Here is a 24,396-nt window from a genome sequence, read left to right as displayed (position 1 = left end):
TTTTAAGAATACTCCATCTGGCACTGAAGACTTGAATTCGTTTAGAGCTGCCAGGTTTTCCTTGACTACGTTACCTATTCTTAGTTGCATTTCCCATGATGCCTTATCTACTCCACATTGTTCAGGTTGAAAACCTTTTGTGAGAAAACAGACAAAGAAGATGTTGAGCAGTTCTGCCTTTTCCCTGTTAGCCTTTCACCACCTTTTCCATGCAGAGACCCTACAGTTTCCTTGTTTTTTATGTTATAACTAACTAACTAACTAACTAACTAACTGTCTTTTTATTATTTTTAATCTTTATGGCAAGCCTGAGCTCTTTTTGTGCTTTTGTCTTTCAGACCTTTCCCCTACATATGTTGGCTATTTATTTTACTTCCTGTTTAATTATTTCCCCTCTTTTCCATTTCATGTATGTGTCCCTTTTATATCTCAACTCAACTGAAAGTTATTTGGACCTCAATTTTGGTTTCTTTTGACTTCTCTTGTTTTTTTCTCCTTGTTGACATTATTTGCAATTGTGCCTTCATTATTTCACATTTCAGAAACTCCCATCCACCATTAACTCTCTTCTTTTTTAGGGATCACCCTCAGCATTTCCCTAATTTTTCTGAAATTACCACAATGCATGTCTGCCTTCTCTTAGTTTCATCCTTCATTTGTATCACAAACTTCAGGAGGACATGGTTGTTTTCATCTAATGATCCCATCACTTTTACTCCATTGACCAGATCCTCAGCCTTGGTTAGGACCAGATCCAGAATAGCTGATTCCTTTGTTCCTCTTCCACCTTCTGGACAATAAAGTTGTCTGCAGGGCAAGTGAGGAATTTCTAGGACTTTGTACTCTTGGCAGAATTTGTTTTCCAATGAATATTGGAATAGCTGAAATCTCCCATTACTACTATATCTCTTCTTCCTGCCTCCTGTGCCAGCCCCCCTCCCCCCCCCCCCCGGTTCTAACCCTGTCACTTGCCCTAAGCACTTTACTCATCAACCCTATTCTTTGCAAATGATTTGCACCAGCTATCTGCCCGAGCTCAGAGCTATGCACTATTCAGACCATGGATTGTTGTTAGATGATCGCTATGTATTGTAGTAAGTGTTGCTGTTTTTATATTGTTGAAATGTTTTAATGATTTTGCTGTTATATTTTAACTATGTTGAATCTTGGGCTTGTCCCCAGATAAGTTGCCCCGAATCCCTTTGGGGAGATGGTGGCAGGGTATAAAAACAAAGTGATTATTATTTGAAACACAACAATATGAGTCCACAGCAGACACTCTGCTGGCTGTTGTATTGGATCACACGTCGGACACTTCCCAAGTGTCTAGGACTGTGTAATGTATCGGCGAATAATGCGTGCAGATCCCAGTACGGTGGCCTTCTGCAGCTGGCAGATGGTAATCTTGTCAGCGCCGATTGTGTTTAAATGCAAGCCAAGGTCTTTAGGCACTGCACCCAGTGTGCCGATCACCACTGGGACCACCTTGACTGGTTTGTGTCAGATTCTTTGCAGTTCAATCTTTAAATCCTCATATCGTGTCAGCTTTTCAAGTTGTTTCTCTTCAATCCTGCTGTCACCTGGGATTGCAACATCAACAATCCATACTTTATTTTTTTAACATGATCATGAGGTCAGGAGTTTTGTGCTCCAAAACTCTGTCTGAATTTGGAAGTCCCAGAGTAGTTTGATGTGTTCATTCTCTGTAACTTTTTCTGGTTTGTGCTCCCACTAGTTCTTTGTCGCAGGCAGATGGTATTTGTGGCACAGGTTCCAATGAATCATCTGAGCAATGGTGTTATGCCTCTGCTTGTAGTCTGTCTGCATGATCTTCTTGCAGCAGCTGAGGATGTGATCTATTGTTTCACCCGCTTCCTTGCAGAGTCTACATTTGGGATCTGTTGTCAACTTTTCAATTTTGGCTTTGATGACATTGGTTCTAATGGCTTGTTCTTGGGCTGCCAAAACCAGGCCCTCCGTCTAATAATAATAATAATAATAATAATAATAATAATAATAATATCTCTTCAAGGAAGGCTTCATCCAGGCCTTCAGTCTGGCTTGGAGGTCTTCTTCACTGCCATAATTTTTAACCAGATGCTCTCTCTGGTTGCCAGGATTTAAGCTCTGCATCTCTTTGCAGGTGTAAATATCATTGTAATATAATGCTTCTCAGTCCCCATTCCTGTTTGGTCTATTTCCCTGAAATATGTTATACCCTCCATTATTACATTTCAATTACATGACTCATTCCACCAGGTTTCAATGATGCTTATTACATGGTAACTGTTTTGTTGTGCTATGAGTCCCAATTCCTCTGTGCATTAGTGCAGAGACATCTAAGCCCATAGGATATTCACCCTAGCTGGTTATTTGAGATTATTGTCCCCTCACTGCTTGGTACTTGGTCTGTTTGTCCAACTCTCTCTTTAGCCTTTGGGTTGTTGCCTCTGGGCATTGATAAAGTCTTCTCCCAGGAATATTGTAACCCTCCCCCACACAACCCAGTTTAAAGTCCACCAGATCAGATTTGTGAGTCTCTCAGCAAAAACATTTCTGCCAACTTGTGTGAGGTTCATGCAATGCTGTTCTAGAGGCCCGTTTTCATGGAAACACAGACCATGGTTCAGGAAGCCAGATCATTCTTGGCAGCACCACTTGTTAAAGTTGATAAAAAAGTAAATGATTTGCTAGAGGCAACCTATAACCGGGTCTCGTGCATTTGTACAAAATATAAGTAACACCTATTTTAATTGTGTTAAGCCATATTGCAACCTTCATTGCAGGTGCTACAGAAAACTGCTTCCTGGAGAAATGGATTGGATACATCCAATTACAATATTTTTCTTAATTGCCCTTATCATTTTGCTGGTTTTAAAAATGGGCCATTTCTGGAATTACAGTTCCCGAAATCCTCTACCAGGTCCCAAGCCTTTACCAATTATTGGAAATCTTCATATAATAGATCGGGAGAGGCCTCACAGAACAATGCTGAAGGTAATGTTTTCTCTTCTTTCTGTGCCAGGGGAAAGCCGATCATTTTAAAGCTTTATTGAGCCACCTTAAAATAAATCCTAAAATTTTTACCACTGATAATGTTAAAAGCCTGTGTTTCATGATGTTTTCTTAAAGTTTATTTAGTATTCTGCAATTGTTAGACTACAAATAATTTTCAGGAATTGTAAGGGCTTAGTAGCTGAAAAAGTAAAAACAAAGAGGTCACTCTTGGATGTACCATGCAATGTGTGTATGTGCAAGAGGGAGGAATTTATCTAGGGCATTCTTGGAAAACAAAAATATGCACCACTAAGAGTCAACCCTCTGACTCTACTTCAGAGAGAAATAGGTCGCACAATCATACCCAGTAGGCACAAACTAAAGCTTCCTGTGCTCATTCATTATACATGCACGTGCGTCCTTCTGAAATGATTGCTTTCCATAATACTTGCTAATGGCAGAGTCTTACCTGCCTGATATATATATGGCCTCCACCCAGACTACGAAATCTATTGTACTCCTCTGAGACAACTATATGTGTTCTAATCTTCTCAAAACTCATGGATTTGCAACAGGTATTCCTCACTTAATGAGATGAAAAACAAATTAATAAGATAGAACAGGTGCCTAGGAACACAAAACCAGACGAGAAACAGAAAACAACAGAACACTGTCAGTCAAGCATGAATTCTGACAAAATGCCAGGTGTAAGGTTCCTGCGTATTTCCATCCCTACTTAATATTTGGAGCATAGGGTTCTGCACTAAGATGGTAAACAACAAAGAAGCTCTGTTTTTGCTTGCTGTTGCCACATACATTACAAAAAAAGTATCATAAACATATTATCAAACACAGTGGAGCTCAAAAAGAGATTAGATCTTGGAAATATGAGAGATTATTTACTTCAGGAACAATTTCATTCATGTCAACTTTTAAACTGTTAAAAGCCTGTGTCCCATGTTGTTTCCTCAATGTTTATTCAATGCTCTGTGCAGAAGGTCCGGTGGCCGAGGACAGAATGGGGGATGTCAAAACTATATATTATATAGTACGGATTATATTTTTCTTTGCTGTCACCTTTTACTCTTAAAGTTTCGTTTGCTACCACCATTTATTAATCCATAAACCACCTCCTTGCTAGGATGTTCAAGAAGACACACAAACTTAAGTCATGTCTTAAAGTTCTCTGGAAATTTCCTAGGTGTGTAACTGGGGGCCCTTCCACACAGACCTATATCCCAGAATATCAAGGCAGAAAATAACCACAATATCTGCTTTGAACTGTGTTATCTGAGTCCACATTCAGATAATGTGGGATTTTTTGCCTTGACATTCTGGGATATAGGGCTATGTGGAAGGGCCCTCAAATGATTGGTGATATTTCAGGTCTAAGTATATGGAATAAGGATTGTTGCTGTTTTTTTACACAAGATAAAAATGTCTTAAGGATCTGCATATCAACTTTGAACATATATTTCATTCCAGCTGTCAAAAGTTTATGGCCCCATCTTCAGGATCCAAATGGGATTCCAGAAAATGGTAGTGTTGAGTGGGTATGAGATGGTGAAAGAGGCGCTGGTGAACCAGGCTGATGCATTGGCTGAGAGGCCCATCACCCCAATATTTGAAGAATTTACAAATGGCCTTGGTGAAGTATTTTGTTTTATATGGTAGTTGTGACTTTGTGGGGTGGGTACAGTAGTTGTTATTATTTATATCAGGTATGAGCAAACCTAGGCCAGGGGGCTGGATGCGGCTCCTTGGGCTCTTTTATTAGGCCCTCCTCTCTCTCGCCATCCTATCCTTCCTTCCTTCTGTCTTTCATTCCTCCTTCCCTCCCTCCCTTCTTTCCACCCTCCCTCTCACCCTTTGTTTCCTTTTCAATTACTTGTTCATTAGTTTTGGTCCAGCTCTCTAAACTGTTAATGTCGTTTTGAATTCTGATCCTATCTTCTGGAGTATTAGCTATGTCACCCAATTTGGTGTCATTTTCAAACTTGATAAGCATACTCTGTAAACCTTCATCCAAGTCTTTAATAAATGTTGAACAGCATGGGCCCAGGACAGAATGCTGCAGTACCCTACTAGTCACCTCTTTTCAGGACGAAACCATTGGTGAGCACCTTTTGGGTCCGGTCGCTCAACCAATTACAAATTCACCCAAAAGTTGTATTCTTCACCCCACCTTTTACTAATTTGTTTGCCAGAGGATTATGGGGGACCTTGTCAAAGGCCCTACTTGAAATCAAGATATGCTAGAACCACAGCTTTCCATGTATTTCCTAAGCTTGTAACTCTATTGGGGAAAAAAAACAATAAGATTAAGCTGACATGACTTGTTTTTGATAAATCCATGTTGACTTTTAGTAATCGCAGCATTTCTTTCTAAGTGATTGCAGACGGCCTCCTTAATGATCTGCTCCAGACTCTTATCTGGCATTGATGTTAGGCTGACTGGTTGGTAATTGTTTGGGTCCTTTTTTTTTCATTTCCTGAAGAGGGACAACATTTGGTCTCCTCCAGTCTGCAGGGAATTTTGTTGTTCTCCAAGAATTTACAAATATTATTGCCAGCGGTTCTAAAGTGTCTTCTGTTAATTTCTTGATGTATTTCATCTGGTTCTGGAGACTTGAATTCGTTTAGAGTAGCCAGGTATTCCTTGACTACTACTTTAGTCAAGGTATTCTTTGACTACTACTTTACCTATTTTGGGTTGCATTTCCCTATTGCCTCATCCACTCTATACTGCTCAGGTTGAACACTGATTTTCTTTTGTGAGAAAACTGAGGCAAAGAAGGTGTTTACCAGCTCTGCCTTTTCCCTCTCCCCTGTTATCATTTCACCATCTTCTCCAAGTAGAGGCTCTACTGCTTCATTTTTCTACTGCCATAACCAAAGAATTTATTTATTTATTTATTTATTTACAGCATTTATATTCCACCCTTCTCACTCCGCAGGGGACTCAGGGAAGATTACAGTGTACACATATATGGCAAACATTCAATGCCAGTTTTAACATACAACATATACAGACATACACAGAGGCTATTTAACTTTTTCTGGCCGCCAGGGGAGCTGTTGCTTTCATCGTCCATCTGCGAAACTGATGAAGTACTTCCGCATTCCCCGCATGCTTTTTTGCTGGAGTGCTTTGCTGGAGTCTTTTTTATGGCCTCATAAATTAGTTAATTTAGCCTCCCCACACTTTAAAGTGGTACCTAATTTTCCTACTTGACAGATGCAACTGTCTTTCAGGTTGCAAAGGTCGACAACAGGCTACACAATTGGTTGGAAACCCACTCCAACCTGGGCTGGCTTCGAACTCATGACCTTTTGGTCAGAGTGATCCCTTGTTATAAACAATAAACAATAACAAGAACCCCTTGTTATTGTTTTAAATCTCTCTGGCAAGCTTAAAGACATTTTGTGTTTTGGCCTTTTGGATCTTTTCTCTACACAGGTTGGTTATTTGCTTGATTTCCTGTTTGGTGACCCTCCCACTCCTTTCCATTTTTTGTATATGCCCTTTTTAGACTTTTAGACTTCATCTCATTATAATGCTGAAGTAATGTTAGTATAAATATAAAGGGAACTTTGAATTCTTTTTTCAGGTATTACTTTTTCGCATGGTGAGAACTGGAAAGTGATGCGGAGGTTCACCTTATCCACACTTCGGGACTATGGAATGGGCAAGAGAACTATAGAGGATAAAATTGTTGAAGAGTGCAATGTCCTGACAAAGAAACTGGAATCTTATAAAGGTTGGTTGGTTGGTCTTTCCTTTTGATGCTCTAGAGCAGGGGTTCTCAACCTGTGGGTCCCCAGATGTTTTAGCCTTCAACTCACAGAAATCCTAACAGCTAGTAAACTGGCTGGGATTTCTGGGAGTTGTAGGCCAAAACACCTGGGGACCCACAGGTTGAGAACCACTGCTCTAGCAAGTATGTCTACCCTAAGGCGGCTTAAAAGTGCTGAAAATGCTGTGTTATATTTCCTAAGCCTCTTGAGCAATGATTCCAAAGATCTCCCTGGAAAAGTTTAATTTAGCTGTGTCTACACAGCCAGAATAAAGTGGACTCACCACTCAGTTATTACGGTGAGTCCATATGATCTGTGAGTCAGATACTCTGCACACCTGCTAAATCCAGCTTTTAATCTGCATCAAGAGAACAGGGGTTTTACTGCAGAGCTTCCAAGCATTTTGAGGATTTGGACAGGTGGATCTGGCCCAATCCATTGTCCACATCACCAATCAGTTCAAAGACATGTCACTTTCTGAGGAAATGAGTGATGTGACCAGAAAAATGCTGTCAGCACTAAGCCTCTGGAAGACAGCCGCTTGCTGGTTGTAAGGTGGTATTGCCACCACACGTTAGGACTGGCCTGCAATGTGAACAGCCAAAGGAGAAGTCCCGGAGCCTTTTAAACTGGAGTTTTCTGATGAGTGTAGCCACAGCCTATGTCAACATGATGTTTAGGTACACTTAAGAGTTGCACTCATGTTGTGCAGGGACATGAGAGAAACCTACCACAGGATGGGAAAACATTCGGGCATCCCCTGGGCAACATCCTTGCAGAAAGCCAATTCTCTCACACCAGAAATGACTTGAAGTTTCTCAAGTCACTCCTAAAACAAAATGTTTTGAACAGTTCCTTGCATATATAACCCTCAATATATCAGTACTTAGATCTAGTATCTAATTTTTGTGTGTGCCAGGAGTGACTTCAGAAACTGCAAGTTGCTTCTGGTGTGAGAAAATTGGCTGTGTACAGGGATGTTGCTCAGGGGACAACCAGATGTTTTTGTTGTTTTACCATCTTGTGGGAGGCTTCTCTTATGTCCCCGCAGGGGGAGTTGGAATTGACAGAGGGAGCTCAACCCGCTCTCACTGGATTCAAACTTCTGACCTATCAGTCCATAGTTTCCAAAGGATCTCCTGGTGGCGCAATGGGTTAAACCCTTGTGCCGGCAGGATTGCTGACTGAAAGGTCAGCAGTTCGAATCCGGGTAGCAGGGTGAGCTCCCATCTGTCAGTTCCAGCTTCTCGTGCAGGGACATGAGAGAAACTTACCACAGGATGGGAAAACATTCGGGCATACCCTGGGCAACATCCTTGCAGAAAGCCAATTTTCTCACACCAGAAATGACTTGAAGTTTCTCAAGTCACTCCTGAACGAAAAGAAGCATCTAAAATGAGAAAGCTGATATTCATGAGGAAGCAGATTCAGAGATCTAAAATCTATTAAAAGGAAATCTAAGGTTGATATTCTTTCTATAATCTCATTATATCTAACTTTTTTCTTCAAATTTTATATTTTCTGTTTAGGGAAACCACTTGAGACAACTGCAATCATGAATGCAGCTGTTGCCAATATTATAGTATCCATACTACTTGGCAGGCGATACGAATATGAAGATCCCAAATTTCGAAGATTACTGGAGTTAATCAATGAAAATGTCCGGGTTGCGGGAAGCCCCTCAGTCCTGGTAGTCTCAATCCCCCCCCCCCCCTCAAACACCCTTATGTATTGCTAGTACAGATAGTGTTGGATGAAAGTGAGCATTTAGTGTTTTTAATTCTGAAAAATCCAGAATCTGAAAGTTGAGGAACTAAATAATTTTCCTACATGTCACATGTCACACATATGCCAGAGGACCAAATGGGTTACTGAACCCATTTGGTCTTTCATCCAGGACTAAGCCTGTTTTGCTAATCTTTATGAAAAGTGTGGTTCTATTAGTTCTCTTGGACTTCTCAGTGATCTTTCATGCCATAATATGTTGCCAAACTGTCTGAATACTTGGTTTGTTGCATTGGATTTGATATTTTATGAGCTTGTATCCAAAATGCTATGCTTGGGAGTAACTGCTGAATGCCTCCACTTCTTTGTCATGTTGTGACTCTCATTGTTATGCCGTGCACTTCATCTTGTCCAACATTTATATGAAGGTTCTGAGAAAGATTACTGGAAGATTTAGAGTGAGGTATTATCAAAAAGCTGGCAACACCTAGCTCTGTTGTGAAATCACGAATATGTGAGTGACACCCTGTAAGCTAACATCACAATTCAGTAGCTTTGAATAGTGTCCCAGTTAAAAAATGGATTCAACCAATTCTGGAAGGGCTTCTTCTTATCTTCAGAGCTTTGGGTCTAAGAGTACTATTTGATCTTTCTGGGCTCCCAAAGCTGGCAGTGGTGCAGTGTGTTGGTGCAACTTAGGGCCCTTCCACACAGCCGTATAACCCAGAACATCAAGGCAGATAATCCACAATACCTGCTTTGAACTGGATTATCTAAGCCCACACTGCCATATAGTCCAGTTCAGTGTGGATTTTATACAGCTGTGTGGAAAGGGCCCTAATTTAGTCTGGCAGAATGTCCATTGAAGAGTACCTGGGAGCTTCACTTAGTAGAATGTCAAGGAACTGATGCCCGGAGTCATGATCATATTGCTCAGATTATTGATGCCTCTGTCACAACACCTTTGCAACGGGAAGATTCAGACACAGAGACAGGTTGCCAGGAATCTACAGCTTTTGATGACAGTATCTGGAATTGAAGCAAAGGAGATCCCTACTCCCTAGGAGGTGGTGGAAGATGCTGAGGTCACATTACCATCATTTGCAGAGTGATGGAGACTAGAAACAATAATACATGGCTATTACATAGAAGATGCTAACTAATTAGGCATCTGATGGTTTGAGATAGCTATCTATTAGGTCTGTGCAAAATTAGTTCCGTAAGTTGTTAGTAATTCATTAGATCCAAGTAAACAAATGGATCTAATGAATGTATATATCAGGCATGGGCCGGGCCAGTGGCAGATGGATGGACAGTGTTTGTGGGAACTAATTTACACAGTGCAAAAAAGTGAAGGAAAAAAAAACAGATCAATACAATATTTAATGAGATGGCCACCCAGCCTTTGTAATAATAATAATAATAATAATAATAATAAAAACCCAGAGGCTATCCAGTCCAGCTCCTTTCTGCCATGCAGGAAAAACACAGTCAAAGCACCCTGAGCAGTGGGAGGGAAATAGGGGTTTGGAAGCAAAGAAAGTGGAAGCGGGTGGGATCTGTGCAGCAAGGAAAAGAGTCTGGGCAGTGAGGGAGGTGAGGGGAAAGGAACTTTGCCTTGGGAGGAGACTGTTATATGCTGCCTAAATGTTGATTCTGTTTGCTTAAGAGTTGCTGTTTAAAATGGTTGCTTGAGAGGTTGAGTTGCTTGTGTTTTGGTTAACAAAGATTTGGTTAACAAAGATTCAAAACGAAGTAGTTCCTCAACTACTGTATTATGAAAATGCTTAGAAATATTCACCTGGTGACAGCTGGAGACTTTTCTTTCTTTGTCATGTTTCAGTTCTACAACATGTTTCCTGCTCTCGGTTTCCTTTCTGGTGGTCGAAAAATTATCCTTGATAACAGAGAGGAGTTTTTTGTTTTCATAAATGCTACATTCATAGAACACCTCAAAGAGTTGGATGAAAATGACCAGCGGAGCTTTATTGATACCTTTCTTATCCGGCAGAAAGAGGTAATGAAGTATTTTCAAGGGGGTGGATGCTGACATTGTCATATAAACGAACCCAACATTTTCTAAATATTCTTATATCTGTTAACAGTAAGGATTTTCTGCAAATTCATCTTGATCACAAAAATATAGAATACTAAAGATGACACCCTATTGACAAGATACTCATGTGAGCATGTGTGTATGTACTTTTCAAGACACTGCAAGGATTGGTATTCACATCCTCCCTCCTCAGTGCCCAACTTCACCCCACTTACTCAACAATCTCAGAGGCTCCACACAACCATTCCATGATTCATGGGGAGCATGCAAGACTGCAGAAATGGATCCTAGCTGGAATCAGGCCATCTCCATGCTTCAACAAATAGAATAAATGCTGAAATTGTGTCGCAACTGTTCCCAGAGGGAGGTGGAGGGGGGAAGAAATAGGTATAAGTGGGAGACTAAAATGGAATTCAAAAAGAGAAGAAAATGAGTTATACCAGAAGGGTATGTAATCTCTCTTCCTTATGTGCTTTTATATAGCACTGGCTATATTGCAACTCTGCTATAGATATTAAATATTCCTATTGACATTAGGGCTGTGATGGGTTGGGGTTCTCCTGGGGTTTTAGCCCTACTGTCATAGTTGCACATCTGGCTATAAGACCATAGTCACATTCTTCTGTGATCCCATCTGCTCCCCACAAAGCATGAAAAGATGGGGGAGGGGGGCTTCAGAGGTTGATCAGTAAACTGTGGGAGAGAATGCTAAATGGTTTAGTCTGATGCAGGTTCCATGCAGACATATGCAAAACCATACAAAACAATGGCCAGTCATTAAACTTTGTTAACTTATCATAACCAATAACACTTCTTTACAGTGGAACAAAAATGCTTTAAACATACAGGGTGAGCTGAAAGTCATGAGAGCGCCTGCTGTTTTCAGTAACTTTCTGGAAAAAAATATTTTACATGCAATTTTATTTCCAATATATACTGTATATAATGCTTTGGTATTGTTAATCAAAAACAAAAAATAAAGGAGTTATTCTTTTTTGTGTGTCAGGAGCGACTTGAGAAACTGCAAATCACTTATGGTGTGAAAGAATTAGCCGCCTGCAAGGACGTTGCCCAGTGGACACTCTGTTTGATGTTTTACCATTCTTGTGGGAGGCTTCTCTCATGTCCCCGAATGGGGAACTGGAGCTGACAGAGGGAGCTCAACCCACTCTCTCTGCATTCGAACCGTTGACCTATCAGTCAGCAGTCCTGCTGACACAAGGGTTTAATCCATTGCGCCTCCAGGGGCAATATTAAAGTTGAAACCTCTTTGTGACTTTTGGCCCACTATGTATAATAAATTAATATAAAACAATAAATATATATTGCAACTAGCCGTCCCCTGCCACACGTTGTTGTGGCCAAGTCTGAGTATATGTGTATTTTCATATATATGTGGATTTGCACATGTGTTTTTTTTTTTTGGTTTTTGGCCTTTTAAGTCTCTTCTGCTGTGTTTTTCAGTGTTTTATGAGTGATGGGCACTTGTTGGCCTGATAGATGTATTGTGTCCAAATTTGGTGTCAATTTGTCCAGTAGTTTTTGAGTTATGTTAATCCCACAAATGAACATTACATTTTTATTTATATAGATGTATCTAAGGTCTCTACTCTTTCCATCTTCATGAATATCATGTTTCCTCCTGTTTCTCATTATTTCTTTTGACATATGCACATGGAAGATTATCACTCCTTTTGCTTTAAGCTATTGTTCCTTTTTTCAACATAGGAGAAGAGCAACAATGTTAATGGATATTTCCATGATGAAAATCTAAAAACTCTTGTGGCTAATTTATTTGCTGCTGGCATGGACACCACTTCCACCACCCTGCGCTGGGCTCTTTTGCTCATGATGAAGCACCCAGAAGTTCAGCGTGAGTTTCCTTAGTTGACATTACTCCAGTAGATCTTTATTTCAATTCTGCACAGGAATAACTAAAGTAAATTTGAGAAAATGTCCTCTCTTTCCAATTCTATTTCCTATGGTGACAGAACCATTGGCCAATCTAATTATAAATGACAAAACAATTGAAAGATATAAAATACGCCCAAAATAAATAAAAATAAATGTATTCATAGATGACACCATGGCAATATTAGGATCTCCAGAGGAATCCATAAGGAAAGTATTAAATATAATAAGAAATGTGAAAAGATATCAGGTTTAGCAATAAATATTGAAAAATCAGAAATTTTATATAAAGACCTATCCTGGAAAGAGCTAAAAGAAATACAAGGCATCCTGGGGATAAAATTGGGGAGAAAGAAGCTGAAATACTTGGGGGTATATCCCTAAAAATATAATATAACAAAAATAAATTATTTGTATAACCAATTATGGAAACAAGTCAACAAGCAAATACAAAAAAAGAAAAGAAAAGAAAAAAAAAAGAAAAAAACAGAACTGAAATATAAAAACTAGAATTAAGATAATAAAGGTGATGATTCTCCTTAACTTCATTTTCCTCTTCCAAGCCTTACCAGACAATATTCCAAATAAAATAAGAAAGAAATGGGATACCTCAATCACCAGCAGGAAGGTAATGGCGCTCCATACAGTCATGCCACCCACATGACCTTGGAGATGTATACAGACAATGCTGGCTCTTTGGCTTAGAAATGGAGATGAACACCATCTCCTAGAGTTGGGCATGACTAGATTTAATGTCAAGGGAAAACCTTTACCTTTACTTAAATAGATAAAATTGATATGCTCCAATAGGAGTATTAGATAACAAAAATTACATATATTGAAAAGTGATAAAAATATTAAAAAGTGGAATAATAAGAATTGGTAACCTTTTAAACTGCTGGAACAACAAAAGATTGGGAAGAGTTAAAAGACATTTGTGGCCAAAGTAACTGGCTCTTATACCATGGAATGACTCAAAAGATTACAGAGTGGAAGAGAAAGGAAAGCCCAGAAACAGACTTAGATCAAATCTTAAAATGAAAAATATAAAGAGAGAAAGGAATTACGGGATTCTTATACAGTAAATTAGTAGAAAAGCAATACATTTGAAACATACTGATTGAGATATGGAAAAAGAAAGTATAGTAAATAATAATCAGAAGGACATTGATTTGTGGGTTAACTCAATTAAAAAATTAAAAATACAAGGATTAAGGAAATACAATGTATAATGCTGACAAAATGGTATAGAATGCTTTACCAATAAACCTATATTACAAAAAGCACGACAGAATTATGCTTGCAATAAATGTGGTGAAAAAAGAAACCTTTATACATATGAGGTGCAACTGTGGCAAGGTACAAACATTTTATAAGAAAATAAAGCATGAAATGAAAGAAATATCTGGGCTAAAAAAATATTTTTTACCATGAAAATGGAAGGAAACATTTGTAATAAAGATTGGGAAGAAATTATAAAATATATGATAAGAGTGGCACAAGCAAAGGTTGTAGTGGGATGGAAAAAGTACAAAATGGGACATTAAAAAATGATATGAATATTATAACAGACTATATGCGCCAGGATTATGTTATTGAAAGGAAAAATAAATGTATAAATGGAAAACCTACATGGAGCTGGGTCTCAAAATGGAAAGAACTGATAGCCAAAATGAATGGATGACAAGAAAGTAAATCAGACCATCGCCATGCTCCAACAAATAGAATAAATGCTGAAATTGTATTGCAACTGTTCCTGGTTGGGGGAGGGGGGGGATTAAATAGGTATAAATAGGAGACTAAAATGGAATTCAAAAAGAGAAGAAAATGAGTTATACCAGAAGGGTATGTAATCTCTCTTCCTTGTATTGGTTGATTTTTTTCTTTAATATTTCTGTAATAACATGGCTGCAAGTTATACTCTACTTATACAATCCAATAATTTTTTTGAGGAAGTGTTGATAGAGTTGCCTATTACTGCAACACAAGTGGAAACAGGGATGAGTGATGGTTTCTGCTCATGCTCTCAATGGAGCCAGATTTATGAATATTGTTGTATATGCCATTTTCACATCTCTCTCACATACACACACAGCCTCAACATTTCATCAGTACCAATTAGCATTTTAACTCATTCAGAGCCACCATGGGCCCTATATGGAGAGAAAGATTGGAGATCAATTAAGCAATAAATGAAATAATATAACCTTCTCAGCACTGAAGAATATTGCAGAAACTTATTTGCCTAGAGAGATCAAAAAGGGCATTTAGGATTTGAGATAGTTAGCACTTTCTCAGTTGTCCCATTTTCAAACGATGTAAAGAGTACATCTCCATGACGTAAAATTGCATGTTCTCATCATGGTGATAATTTCCTTCCCACTCTGCATAGCTTAATATTCTCAATCAAGATAGATTTGTGAATTTTAATAAAGAACCTAGAAACGAAATGATAAACACATGTAGTATGCACTAATTTTAGACTACTAGTCATTGTTTACACAACTGTGTGAAGGTAAATAATGTTGATGCAATGTAAAACTTCATGATCTTACTAGAAAGAATTGTTCTGTTTTCTAGGTAAAGTCCAAGAAGAAATTGCTGTCACTATTGGGTCTGCCCAGCCACGGTCTGAACACCGAAAAAAAATGCCATACACAGATGCAGTAATTCATGAAGTTCAAAGATATGCTAGTATTATCCCAACCAACTTGCCACATGCAACTACTCAGGATATTACTCTTAAAGGCTACTTCATCCCAAAGGTGAATGGGTTACTTTACTTAGATTAATCACTTTGCAGTTTTAGCCAGTGGTTTGTTTCTAACGCTAAAATAGTTCAAGTGACATAATTTTTAAAAGTGTCAGAGCATCCAATTCTGCCAGTAAAAGATATTGTCTTGAACTGTCTGAAATCTTATATCTTTTGCACTGAGACTTTTATCTCAGTATATGTGAAGGGAATTTTAGATTTTAAGGATTTCAGCAGAGCCTTGTATGTAATTGCATTAAAATAACCAATAGCTTTGACCTTACAGGGAACCCACATCGTTCCATTACTGTCCTCTGTGCTCCACGATGATTCTCAATGGGAGAAACCACTTAAATTCTATCCTGAGCATTTTCTCGATCCTGAAGGGAACTTTTTTAAGAGAGACGCCTTCATGCCTTTCTCTGCAGGTAGTACCTTTCATGTGTCCAGAGTGGACTCCATTAATTCATGTTGATTTGGTGTACAAACGGTTCCAGAGGACCTTCTGTAGGGAATAGTTTCCCTCCCTAGACCACTCATTCAATTCTGCAATGGGATGCCCTGGCCACTTCGTTCTCAACAGTGTATAAGGAAAGGATTTGTCCTCGGGACAGTGAGGTGGATTTCATTCTTGTGGGCAACCAAACATTACCAGAGGATCTTGTTGAAAATTCCATGTTATAAAAAATATGACGGCTTCGCCAGTTAGTACAGATGGCACTTGCGACTCTGGAAATATGTGGTGAATTGAAGAGCTGAAAGAGAACAGTGGGAAAATGTGATAAATTGTAAGAAAGGAAGAAAAATACAATTATCACTGAACACAAGTTAGAACTATTGTTCAATGCAAAAAATATGCCATTCAAATTAGACCACAATTCCATTCTTCCACCCATTTTCTGAAGTTTTCTAATTGAATAATATCTGAAACAAATTATGTAAAAGCTTGAAATATCACATTCAGACAACTGTTGGGAATTAGGGGGCTTCATCTGTCCCTAGAGGACCTTGGAGAGCTATAAGTTCCCCTAGACTTCTTAAGTAGTAGAAAAATAGAAATTTAACATAAAATTAAAGTTAGGGGAAAATGTAAAACAAGGGGGAAAACCACTGGTCTACTACCCAAGAAGTCTAAAAACAGTGTTTCTCCAACTGTGTTTCTTGAAGTGTTTTGGACTTCGGGTCCCAGAAATACAAGTCAGTTTACCAGCTGTTAGGAATTGTGGGAGTTGAAGTCCAAACTCCCACAATTCCTAACAGCTCCTTTGAGAAACCCCGGGCTAAGAAAATGCATACCTAAAATAGGAAGAGACAAAGAAGGAGGAGATCTCTAGGTTATACCCTAACCCTAACCCCTTTCCCCATCTGTTAACAGGAAATTTGGTTTTGTAGGGGTAGTTGACATGGCCAGTCAGAACAAAGCTGCCAAGACAGTTATTTATTCTTTTAAGGGATGGATGAAGCTCTGGGCCATATCTGGGTGCAAAGAATATCCCAGGCTCTTGTTTCATGGCTCAAATAAGTTTTGTTAGTGAGGTTGTTATTTGGTGACTCTTCTGTTCAAGGCCGCTTGAACGTCCTGTCCTCAATGGAAATCAAACCTGTTTTCATGAATGCTCATAAAGTCTGCCCATTGATCCCAACAGAAGAATCCTAATACATGGAGCTTATCTTGATAATGATGATGATGCTTCTGCTACTGCTGATGATGATTATAATGATGATACTACCTTTTCTGGGACTCAAGGCAACTGTCTTTCCCCCACATCAGTAGGTGGCAACATACTATCATCACACATCTCCCTCTCCTTTGGGAACCCACTGCTGTCTGGGACTTGTAATTACCCCAGTTCTAGGATTAATGTCTGGAATTGACTGTGCGGCTCTCTATACACAGCATGATACCTTCTGTATGTTGCATTCTTCTAAAGGTTCATCCAGACAGAGCACAAAACGTTTATCTTCCCGCATATTTACCTGGGGTGTCTAGACAACGCCTCAAGTAAGCACAACTGCAGGAAAACCTTGTTTTGTGCTGAGGTAATTTGATAGTGGATCAGATCCATGGCTTCTTGAAAGGTGCAGTTCAAATCCCCTATGGTTGCTGTCTGAACTGACCCCTTAGAAGTTCTGGGACTTCCGAGGGGGCTGTCCACGCAACCCTCTCACATTTTATGGGCTGAATCAGCCTGGAAATCTCAGAGGGCTCACACTTCCTTGCCAAAACCCCTTAAGATGGGGAAAAAGGTAAAAATAACTTACCCAGCCTCCATGAAACTGCTGCTGGAGCTCTCCCATTGCATACAAATGATATGCCAGGAGAAGAGGAGGCCAGGAGTGATTTTCCTCCTGCCCCTCTTGTCTTGGTGCATCATTCGTATGCTATCACTCTGTCCTCTTGGAAGGTTCGAGGAGAGCATCTGGACACCCGCCCATGGAAAGCATGTGCTTCCTGGGTCATGTGTGAATTAGAACCAGGGAGCATTCTTGTTTTTAAAACATGATTGTTCCCGGATTAAAGGGCTGTCTAGAACCACCCTAAGTGTACATTTCCATAGATTCACACTGCCTCTATTCTTCTTCCAAGAGTTCTACTCTGTTTCATACAAGATACAGTTTTTAATCCTAAAACAAATTTCCTTCATTTCATTGATTACTGGATGTCTCAAAAGTAGATTGTTATATTGCTGCTAATTTGTGGTTGTTGCTTACAGGTCGGAGGCAGTGTGCAGGCGAGACTCTTGCCAAAATGGAGCTTTTCCTGTTCTTTACAACTATTATGCAGAGATTCACCATCCAGCCAGCCCCTGGCACCTCTAGGGAAGACCTGGACCTTACCCCTGCAATTGGGTTTACAACACCCCCAATGCCTTTTGATGTCTGTGCTGTGCCCCGTTGAGAAGGCTCAAGCCTGCTATGGGTCCATTTATACATTTCTTCTGCTGTCTTATTAACCAATAAAATCTGACTTTATAAACTATTATGTGCAACTAACCTATGCTTCCTTACACATCTAAATTGTACTACATACCATTGTGTTATTTTGAAGGCCACATTTTTCTCACGGGAAATCCCACTTAACAAATAGATAAAGCAATAGAACATGCTCATCTGCTTGAGTGGCAGCACTGCCTTAACATAGGTATTTCCTGGGAAATATCAGTCAGACAGTGTAGGGGCAAATAAACCAAAATATTTCCCAAAAAGTAGGAACCCCCTTTCCAATGGGGAGGGCAAGGAAGGACACCACAAAAGTTGAATCTTCAAACTGCAAAATAAATAAATAAATATTGCGTGACCATAGCAATAATGACAAAACATACATACAGGAATCCAATCAAAGAGTTTGTTGCCACCCCCAATGGGGCTGCAGAACTTTTATCATTTTTGGCATGCACATTCCCATTGGTTCCCAAAGACAAATAATTTCATTGGTCTAAGCTAGCTATACACTTGCTCAATGGTTATTTATGATTTTGATTGACATTATAACACACATGGGACCCTAACAATGACACAACTATAGCACAACTATAGTCTATTGTTCTCTGATCATGACTGCCTTATTGCATCAGTCTTATCTGTTAGTCTGTTGCAAACATGACTCCAGGGCGACTGGGAAACTTGGGGGTTCTAACTAGCCACCAGCTTGCTGGTTTTGTCCATATATACTGTTATCCTTGAAAAGTAACTTCTTGTCTGGAGCACTGTTTTCAGCATTTTCTGTAAACATAGACCTACTGCAGAAACAGGCCAATATGGCAGTAAATCAGGACATATGGACATTGGGAACATCTCTGAAAATTCCCTTTTAAAACTACATCTCCTCCAACAGAAGACTGTGAAATGGTTTAGCAAATTCAATTTCTTTTACGTATATTGAATCCAGACAAGACAGAGGTACTCCTGGTCAGTCGCAAGGCCGAACAGGGTATAGGGTTACAGCCTGTGTTGGATGGGGTCGCACTCCCCCTGAAGACGCAGGTTCGCAGTTTGGGTGTGATCCTGGACTCATCGCTGAGCATGGAGCCCCAGGTTTCGGCGGTGACCAGGGGAGCATTCGCACAGTTAAAACTCGTGCGCCAACTGCGCCCGTACCTTGGGAAGTCTGACTTGGCCACGGTAGTCCACGCTCTGGTTACATCCCGTTTGGACTACTGCAACGCTCTCTACGTGGGGTTGCCTTTGAAGACGGCCCGGAAGCTCCAACTAGTCCAACGTTCGGCAGCCATGATACTAACGGGAGCGGAGCGCAGGGAGCATACAACTCCTCTGCTGCACCAGCTCCACTGGCTGCCGATCTGCTACCGGGCTCAATTCAAACTGCTGGCGTTGGCCTTTAAAGCCCTAAACGGTTCTGGCCCAACTTACCTATCCGAACGTATCTCGGCCTATCAGCCCGCCAGGACCCTAAGATCTTCTGGGGAGGCCCTGCTCTCTATCCCGCCTGCTTCACAGGTGCGGCTGGCGGGTACGAGAGAAAGGGCCTTTTCTGTGGTGGCCCCGCGGCTATGGAACGCCCTGCCCTTGGAGGTAAGATCAGCCCCTTCATTGATGATATTCCGAAGAAGATTGAAGACCTGGATGTTTAAGCAGGCATTTGGTTAACCCAATGCAACGAATGGTAACTGACTAAAGGACTGGCAACATGGATGACGAACTGGATCACGTTTTTAGTTAAGAGTCGAACTGGATTGGTATTGATGTATGAATTGTGGTTTTATGTTTTTTATGTTTTTTACGCTTTTAACTGTATACTGTTGATTGTTATATTATGTTGTAAACCGCGTTGAGTCGCCGGCTAGGCTGAGAAACGGCGGTATATAAATATAGCAAATAAATAAATAAATAATGGTAACTCGCATCTCCAAATGTGTTACATACAAACATACTGGAAGCTAATGTCCATCTCACCTCCTTTCTCTGCACAGAAGGCTGCTGTGGTTGTTTATATCATTTAGTATTTCTTTTTGGGTCATTTTTCATTTTTGCTTGATTTTGGGGTCCAAATCCATGCTTAAACCTATATCATTCAATAGCATTGGGCAAATCCCTTTCACTGAACTTGCTGCCTGTATATTGGTGTCGAGCAATTTAGAATGGCTGTGGATAGAGCCAAGCCATTGTGGGTTGCCTGGTGAGAAAAAGAAGACAATATTACAGAATAAATCTCACCAAATTGAAGATAAAGCCACCAAGTTTTTTATTTCATTTCAGCTGGAAAGGATGACAATTGCAGTAGCCTGCCCAACAAAATTGACATGCCCACTGGGCAAAAATATAAAATATTTATAGCCTTCAGATTCAAAAGTTCCCATGCCCACCCCTCTCCCCCACTTCTGAGCTGGCTTTGTTATGATTGGCTGTGACATGAGCAAGCCAGCAGGAGAGCCAATGGTGGCCTGAGCCCTGCTTTGGCCTCTCAGCCAATGAGGTAGAAGGGAGGCAGGCAACAGGGAAACAATGAAGACATGTCTAGTTGACTGGATTAAGATTACCAGTGTCTGCTAAATGGCTGGGCGATGACCTTTAGTATCTCAAGCCTAGCCAGGGTTATTGTTTGACTTCTTGAATTCACATTTTTGGTGTGTCCTTTGTCTTTACAGTCCTTTGTCTTTACAGTCCTGGGATATGGAATCAATTGAAGAAGTCCGGGGTTGGTTTCATCTGGTTCGGATTGACACAATGGAGAGGCTGTAGCGAACTTCCTGGTTCCTCACAGACAGGAAGATGCCTTTTGTGTTGGGTGATTAAAATGTCCATAGATCCTATCATTCCAGGTGGTCTGGTCTTGCCCTCCGAGGCCTGGTTTTGATAAGAGCCATTTATTTATTGTCTATGCAAGTGGGCTTGGTGAAACCTTTTGTTAAGGGATTACCAGCTCAGGGGTCGTGGAGCCATGAGAGTGTTGGTCTTATGAAACAGTGACTTTTCCTTCATATTTTCATATAAACATATATACACATAGGGGGCACGGAAACATACAAGAAATTCATAGGAAGAGAGGGATAATCATGCAGGGTCTAAGGGAAAGTCACGTCAGACCCCAAAGTCCATGAAAGTTCATAAAGTTTGGGTTACAGGGCGTTGCCATGTGGGGTCATGGGGGCATGGAAAAAGCCTTAGGTTCCCACATGGGGGAAAGATAGGGGATTGTGGGATCATTCCAGCCTGGTGTTCTTGGCAAAACTATGAATCCCTGATTTTGAACTATCTTTTACAGAGTCCTGGTTGGGGGGCAGGGATTACCTCCAATCTCAATATAATGCATTAATGACCGTTTTCACTGTCGCACCTTCAAGGCATTTTCAACTTATTATGAGCCTAAGGTGAACTGATCACAGAAAGTCTTCTTGGCAAGACTGATTCAGAGGAAGTTTATTATTGCCTTCTTTTGAGACTGAGAAAATGGGACTTTGAGCCTGTGCAGCCAAGCCTGGGAGGATCTGCAGCTGCGCTTTGGGTCTACGGGTGCAGCTTCCTGACCTATGCACCCGGGACCTGGCAGGGCTTGCAGCCAAGTGCTGAGTAAGGAGCACTCTTTACTCGTCGCTTGGCTGCAGGCCCTGCCAGGCCCCATGCAATCCATCCAAAAAGCAGGTCAGCCTTCCTTTCATATCAGTTGCATTTTTGTTTCAATCTCTCCCAGCTTTGTATTTTGACATCCAAGTAACTCATAAGAATGTTGAATAGCAGTAGGCCCAGGACAAAACCTTGTGGAATTCAACTAGACAGTTCTCTCCAGGATGAAGAGGATCCATTGGTGAACATCCTTTTGGTTTGACCAGTCAAGCAATTATAAATCCCCCTAATGGTAGCATTGTCTAGCCCAAATCTTACTAGATCCTTTAAAAGAGTACCATGGGGCTTCTTTTCAAATGCCTAACTATAAGCAAACATTTGCCAAGTTTGTAACTCAATAAAGAAAGAAAGAAGGTTCACTGCATGTGGCTTGTTTTTGAAAACTCAAAAGTTGACTTAATGGGATCACACCATTTCTTTGTAATGTATTACAGACTGTTTGTCTAATAATTTGCTCTAGAGTCTTGGTATAGATGTCATGTCAACGGTAATAATTGTTTGCCTCCTCTTTGGAAGATGAGAAGAACATTTCATCTCCTCCAGGCTGTTGGGATTTCTCCTGTTCTCCTAGACCTCTCAAAGATTATTGCTGGTCCTTCTGATATTACTTCTGCCAATTCTTTTAATAGCCTTGGGTGTTCATCTGGTCCTAGAGAGTTGAATTCATTTGGGGTAGCCAGGTGTTCCTGTACTGCCTCTTTACCTGTTCTGTGTGGCATTTCCCCAAATGCATCAACTGCTCCATTTTCCCCAGGTTGAGCACAAAACGAAAACAAAACAACAGCAACCCCTTTTTATTGTTTTTTAACCTGGGCCAAGCCCGGACAACATATTACAGCAATAAAATCAAAACATAAACAGCAAACAACAACATCATCAGAATTACAAAAAAAAGTCATAAAATAACATTCTAATAAGAAGATGTTGAGCACTTCTGCCTTTTCCCTGTTAGCATTTTACCACCTTCTCCATGCAGAGACCCTATGATTTCCTTGGTTTTTTTTACTGATATAACTAACTACCTAATTGTTTTTTTTTAATTATTTTTAATCTCTATGGAAAGCCTGAGCTCTTTTTGTGCTTTTGTCTTTTAGACCTTTCCCCTACATATGTTGGCTATTCATTTGACTTCCTGTTTATTGATTTCCCCTCTTTTCCATTTCATGTATGTGTCCCTTTTATATCTCAACTCAGCTGAAAGTTATTTAGGACCTCAATTTTGGTTTCTTTAGACTTCTCTTATTTTTTCTCCTTGTTGACATTATTTGCAATTGTGCCTTCATTATTTCACATTTCAGAAACTCCCATCCATCATTAACTCCCTTCATTTTTAGGGATCACCCTCAGCATTTCCCAAAATTTCCTGAAATTACCACAATGCATGTCTGCCTTCTCTTTCATCCTTCATTTGTATCACAAATTCCAGGAGGACATAGTTGCTCTCACCTAATGATCCCATCACTATTACTCCATTGACCAAATCCTCAGCCTTGGTTAGGACCAGATCCAGAATAGCTGATTCCTTTGTTCCTCTTCCACCTACCAGACAATAAAATTGTCTGCAAGGCAAGTGAGAAATTTCTTGGACTTTGTATTCTCGGCAGAATTTGTTTTCCAATGGATATTGGAATACTTGAAATCTCCCATTACTACTATATCTCTTCTTTCTGCCTCCTTTGCCACCCCCCCCCCCCCCGTTCTAACCCTGTCACTTGCCCTAAGCACTTTACTCATCAACCCTATCCTTTGCAAATGATTTGCACCAGCTGCCTGCCTGAGCTCAGAGCTATGCGCTATTCAGACCATGGATTGTTGTTAGATGATTTCTATGTATTGTAGTAAGTGTGGTTGTTTTTATATTGTTGAAATGTTTTAATAATTTTGCTGTTATATTTTAACTAGGTTGAATCTTGGGCTTGTCCCCATGTAAGCTGCCCTGGGTCGCTTTGGGGAGATGGTGGCGGGGTATAAAAATAAAGTTATTATTATTTGAAACACAACAAGATGAATCCACAGCAGACACTCTGCTGGCTGTTGTATTGCATCACATGTCAGACACTTCCCAAGTGTCCAGGACAGTGTGATGTATTGGCAAATAATGCGTGCAGATCCCAGTAAGGTGGCCTTTTGCAGCTAGCAGATGATAATCTTGTCAGCGCCGATTGTGTTTAAGTGCAGGCCAAGGCCTTTAGACACTGCACCACTGGGACCACCTTGACTGTGCTAGAGTCTTTGCAGTTCAATCTTTAAATCCTCATATCGTGTCAGCTTTTCCAGTTTTTTTCTCTTCGATACTGCTGTCACCTGGGATTGCAACATCAACAATCCATACTTTATTTTTTAACACAATCATGAGGTCAGGAGTGTTGTGCTCCAAAACTCTGTCTGAATTTGGAAGTCCCAGAGTAGCTTGACGTGTTCATTCTCTGTAACTTTTTTTGGCTTGTGATCCCACCAGTTCTTTGTCGCAGGCAGATGGTAGTTGAGGCACAGGTTCCAATGAATCATCTGAGCAATGGTGTTATGCCTCTGCTTGTATTCTGTCTGCATGATCTTCCTGTAACAGCTGAGGATG

The 24,396-nt window shown here is 40.3% G+C and overlaps 1 protein-coding gene across 3 annotated transcripts in view; it reads left to right on the top strand.

Annotated features, from left to right (window-relative positions):
- Positions 1-1,029: 1,029 nt before the first annotated feature.
- The window catches only part of LOC132781364 (cytochrome P450 2K6-like), a 45,647-nt gene continuing 22,280 nt past the window's right edge, over positions 1,030-24,396 (top strand). The window contains exons 1-10 of one of the 3 annotated variants that reach the window (XM_067469191.1): positions 1,030-1,094; positions 2,787-2,997; positions 4,483-4,645; positions 6,609-6,758; positions 8,325-8,485; positions 10,364-10,537; positions 12,305-12,449; positions 15,068-15,252; positions 15,526-15,667; positions 17,954-18,219. In XM_067469191.1, coding sequence (XP_067325292.1) covers positions 2,815-2,997; positions 4,483-4,645; positions 6,609-6,758; positions 8,325-8,485; positions 10,364-10,537; positions 12,305-12,449; positions 15,068-15,252; positions 15,526-15,667; positions 17,954-18,138 — 1,488 coding nt within the window. In that variant the 5' untranslated portion in view covers positions 1,030-1,094; positions 2,787-2,814 and the 3' untranslated portion in view covers positions 18,139-18,219. Of the gene's footprint in view, positions 1,095-2,709; positions 2,998-4,482; positions 4,646-6,608; positions 6,759-8,324; positions 8,486-10,363; positions 10,538-12,304; positions 12,450-15,067; positions 15,253-15,525; positions 15,668-17,953; positions 18,220-24,396 lie in introns of those variants that run through there. The other 2 variants (XM_067469184.1, XM_067469193.1) reach the window with 2 other exon arrangements.

This window comes from Anolis sagrei, chromosome 1 (genome assembly GCF_037176765.1).
Source record: "Anolis sagrei isolate rAnoSag1 chromosome 1, rAnoSag1.mat, whole genome shotgun sequence".
In the NCBI taxonomy this organism is placed as follows: domain Eukaryota; kingdom Metazoa; phylum Chordata; class Lepidosauria; order Squamata; family Dactyloidae; genus Anolis; species Anolis sagrei.
The sequence above is the reverse complement of the archived record's forward strand: the minus strand, read 5'-3'. Positions and strand labels throughout refer to the sequence as shown.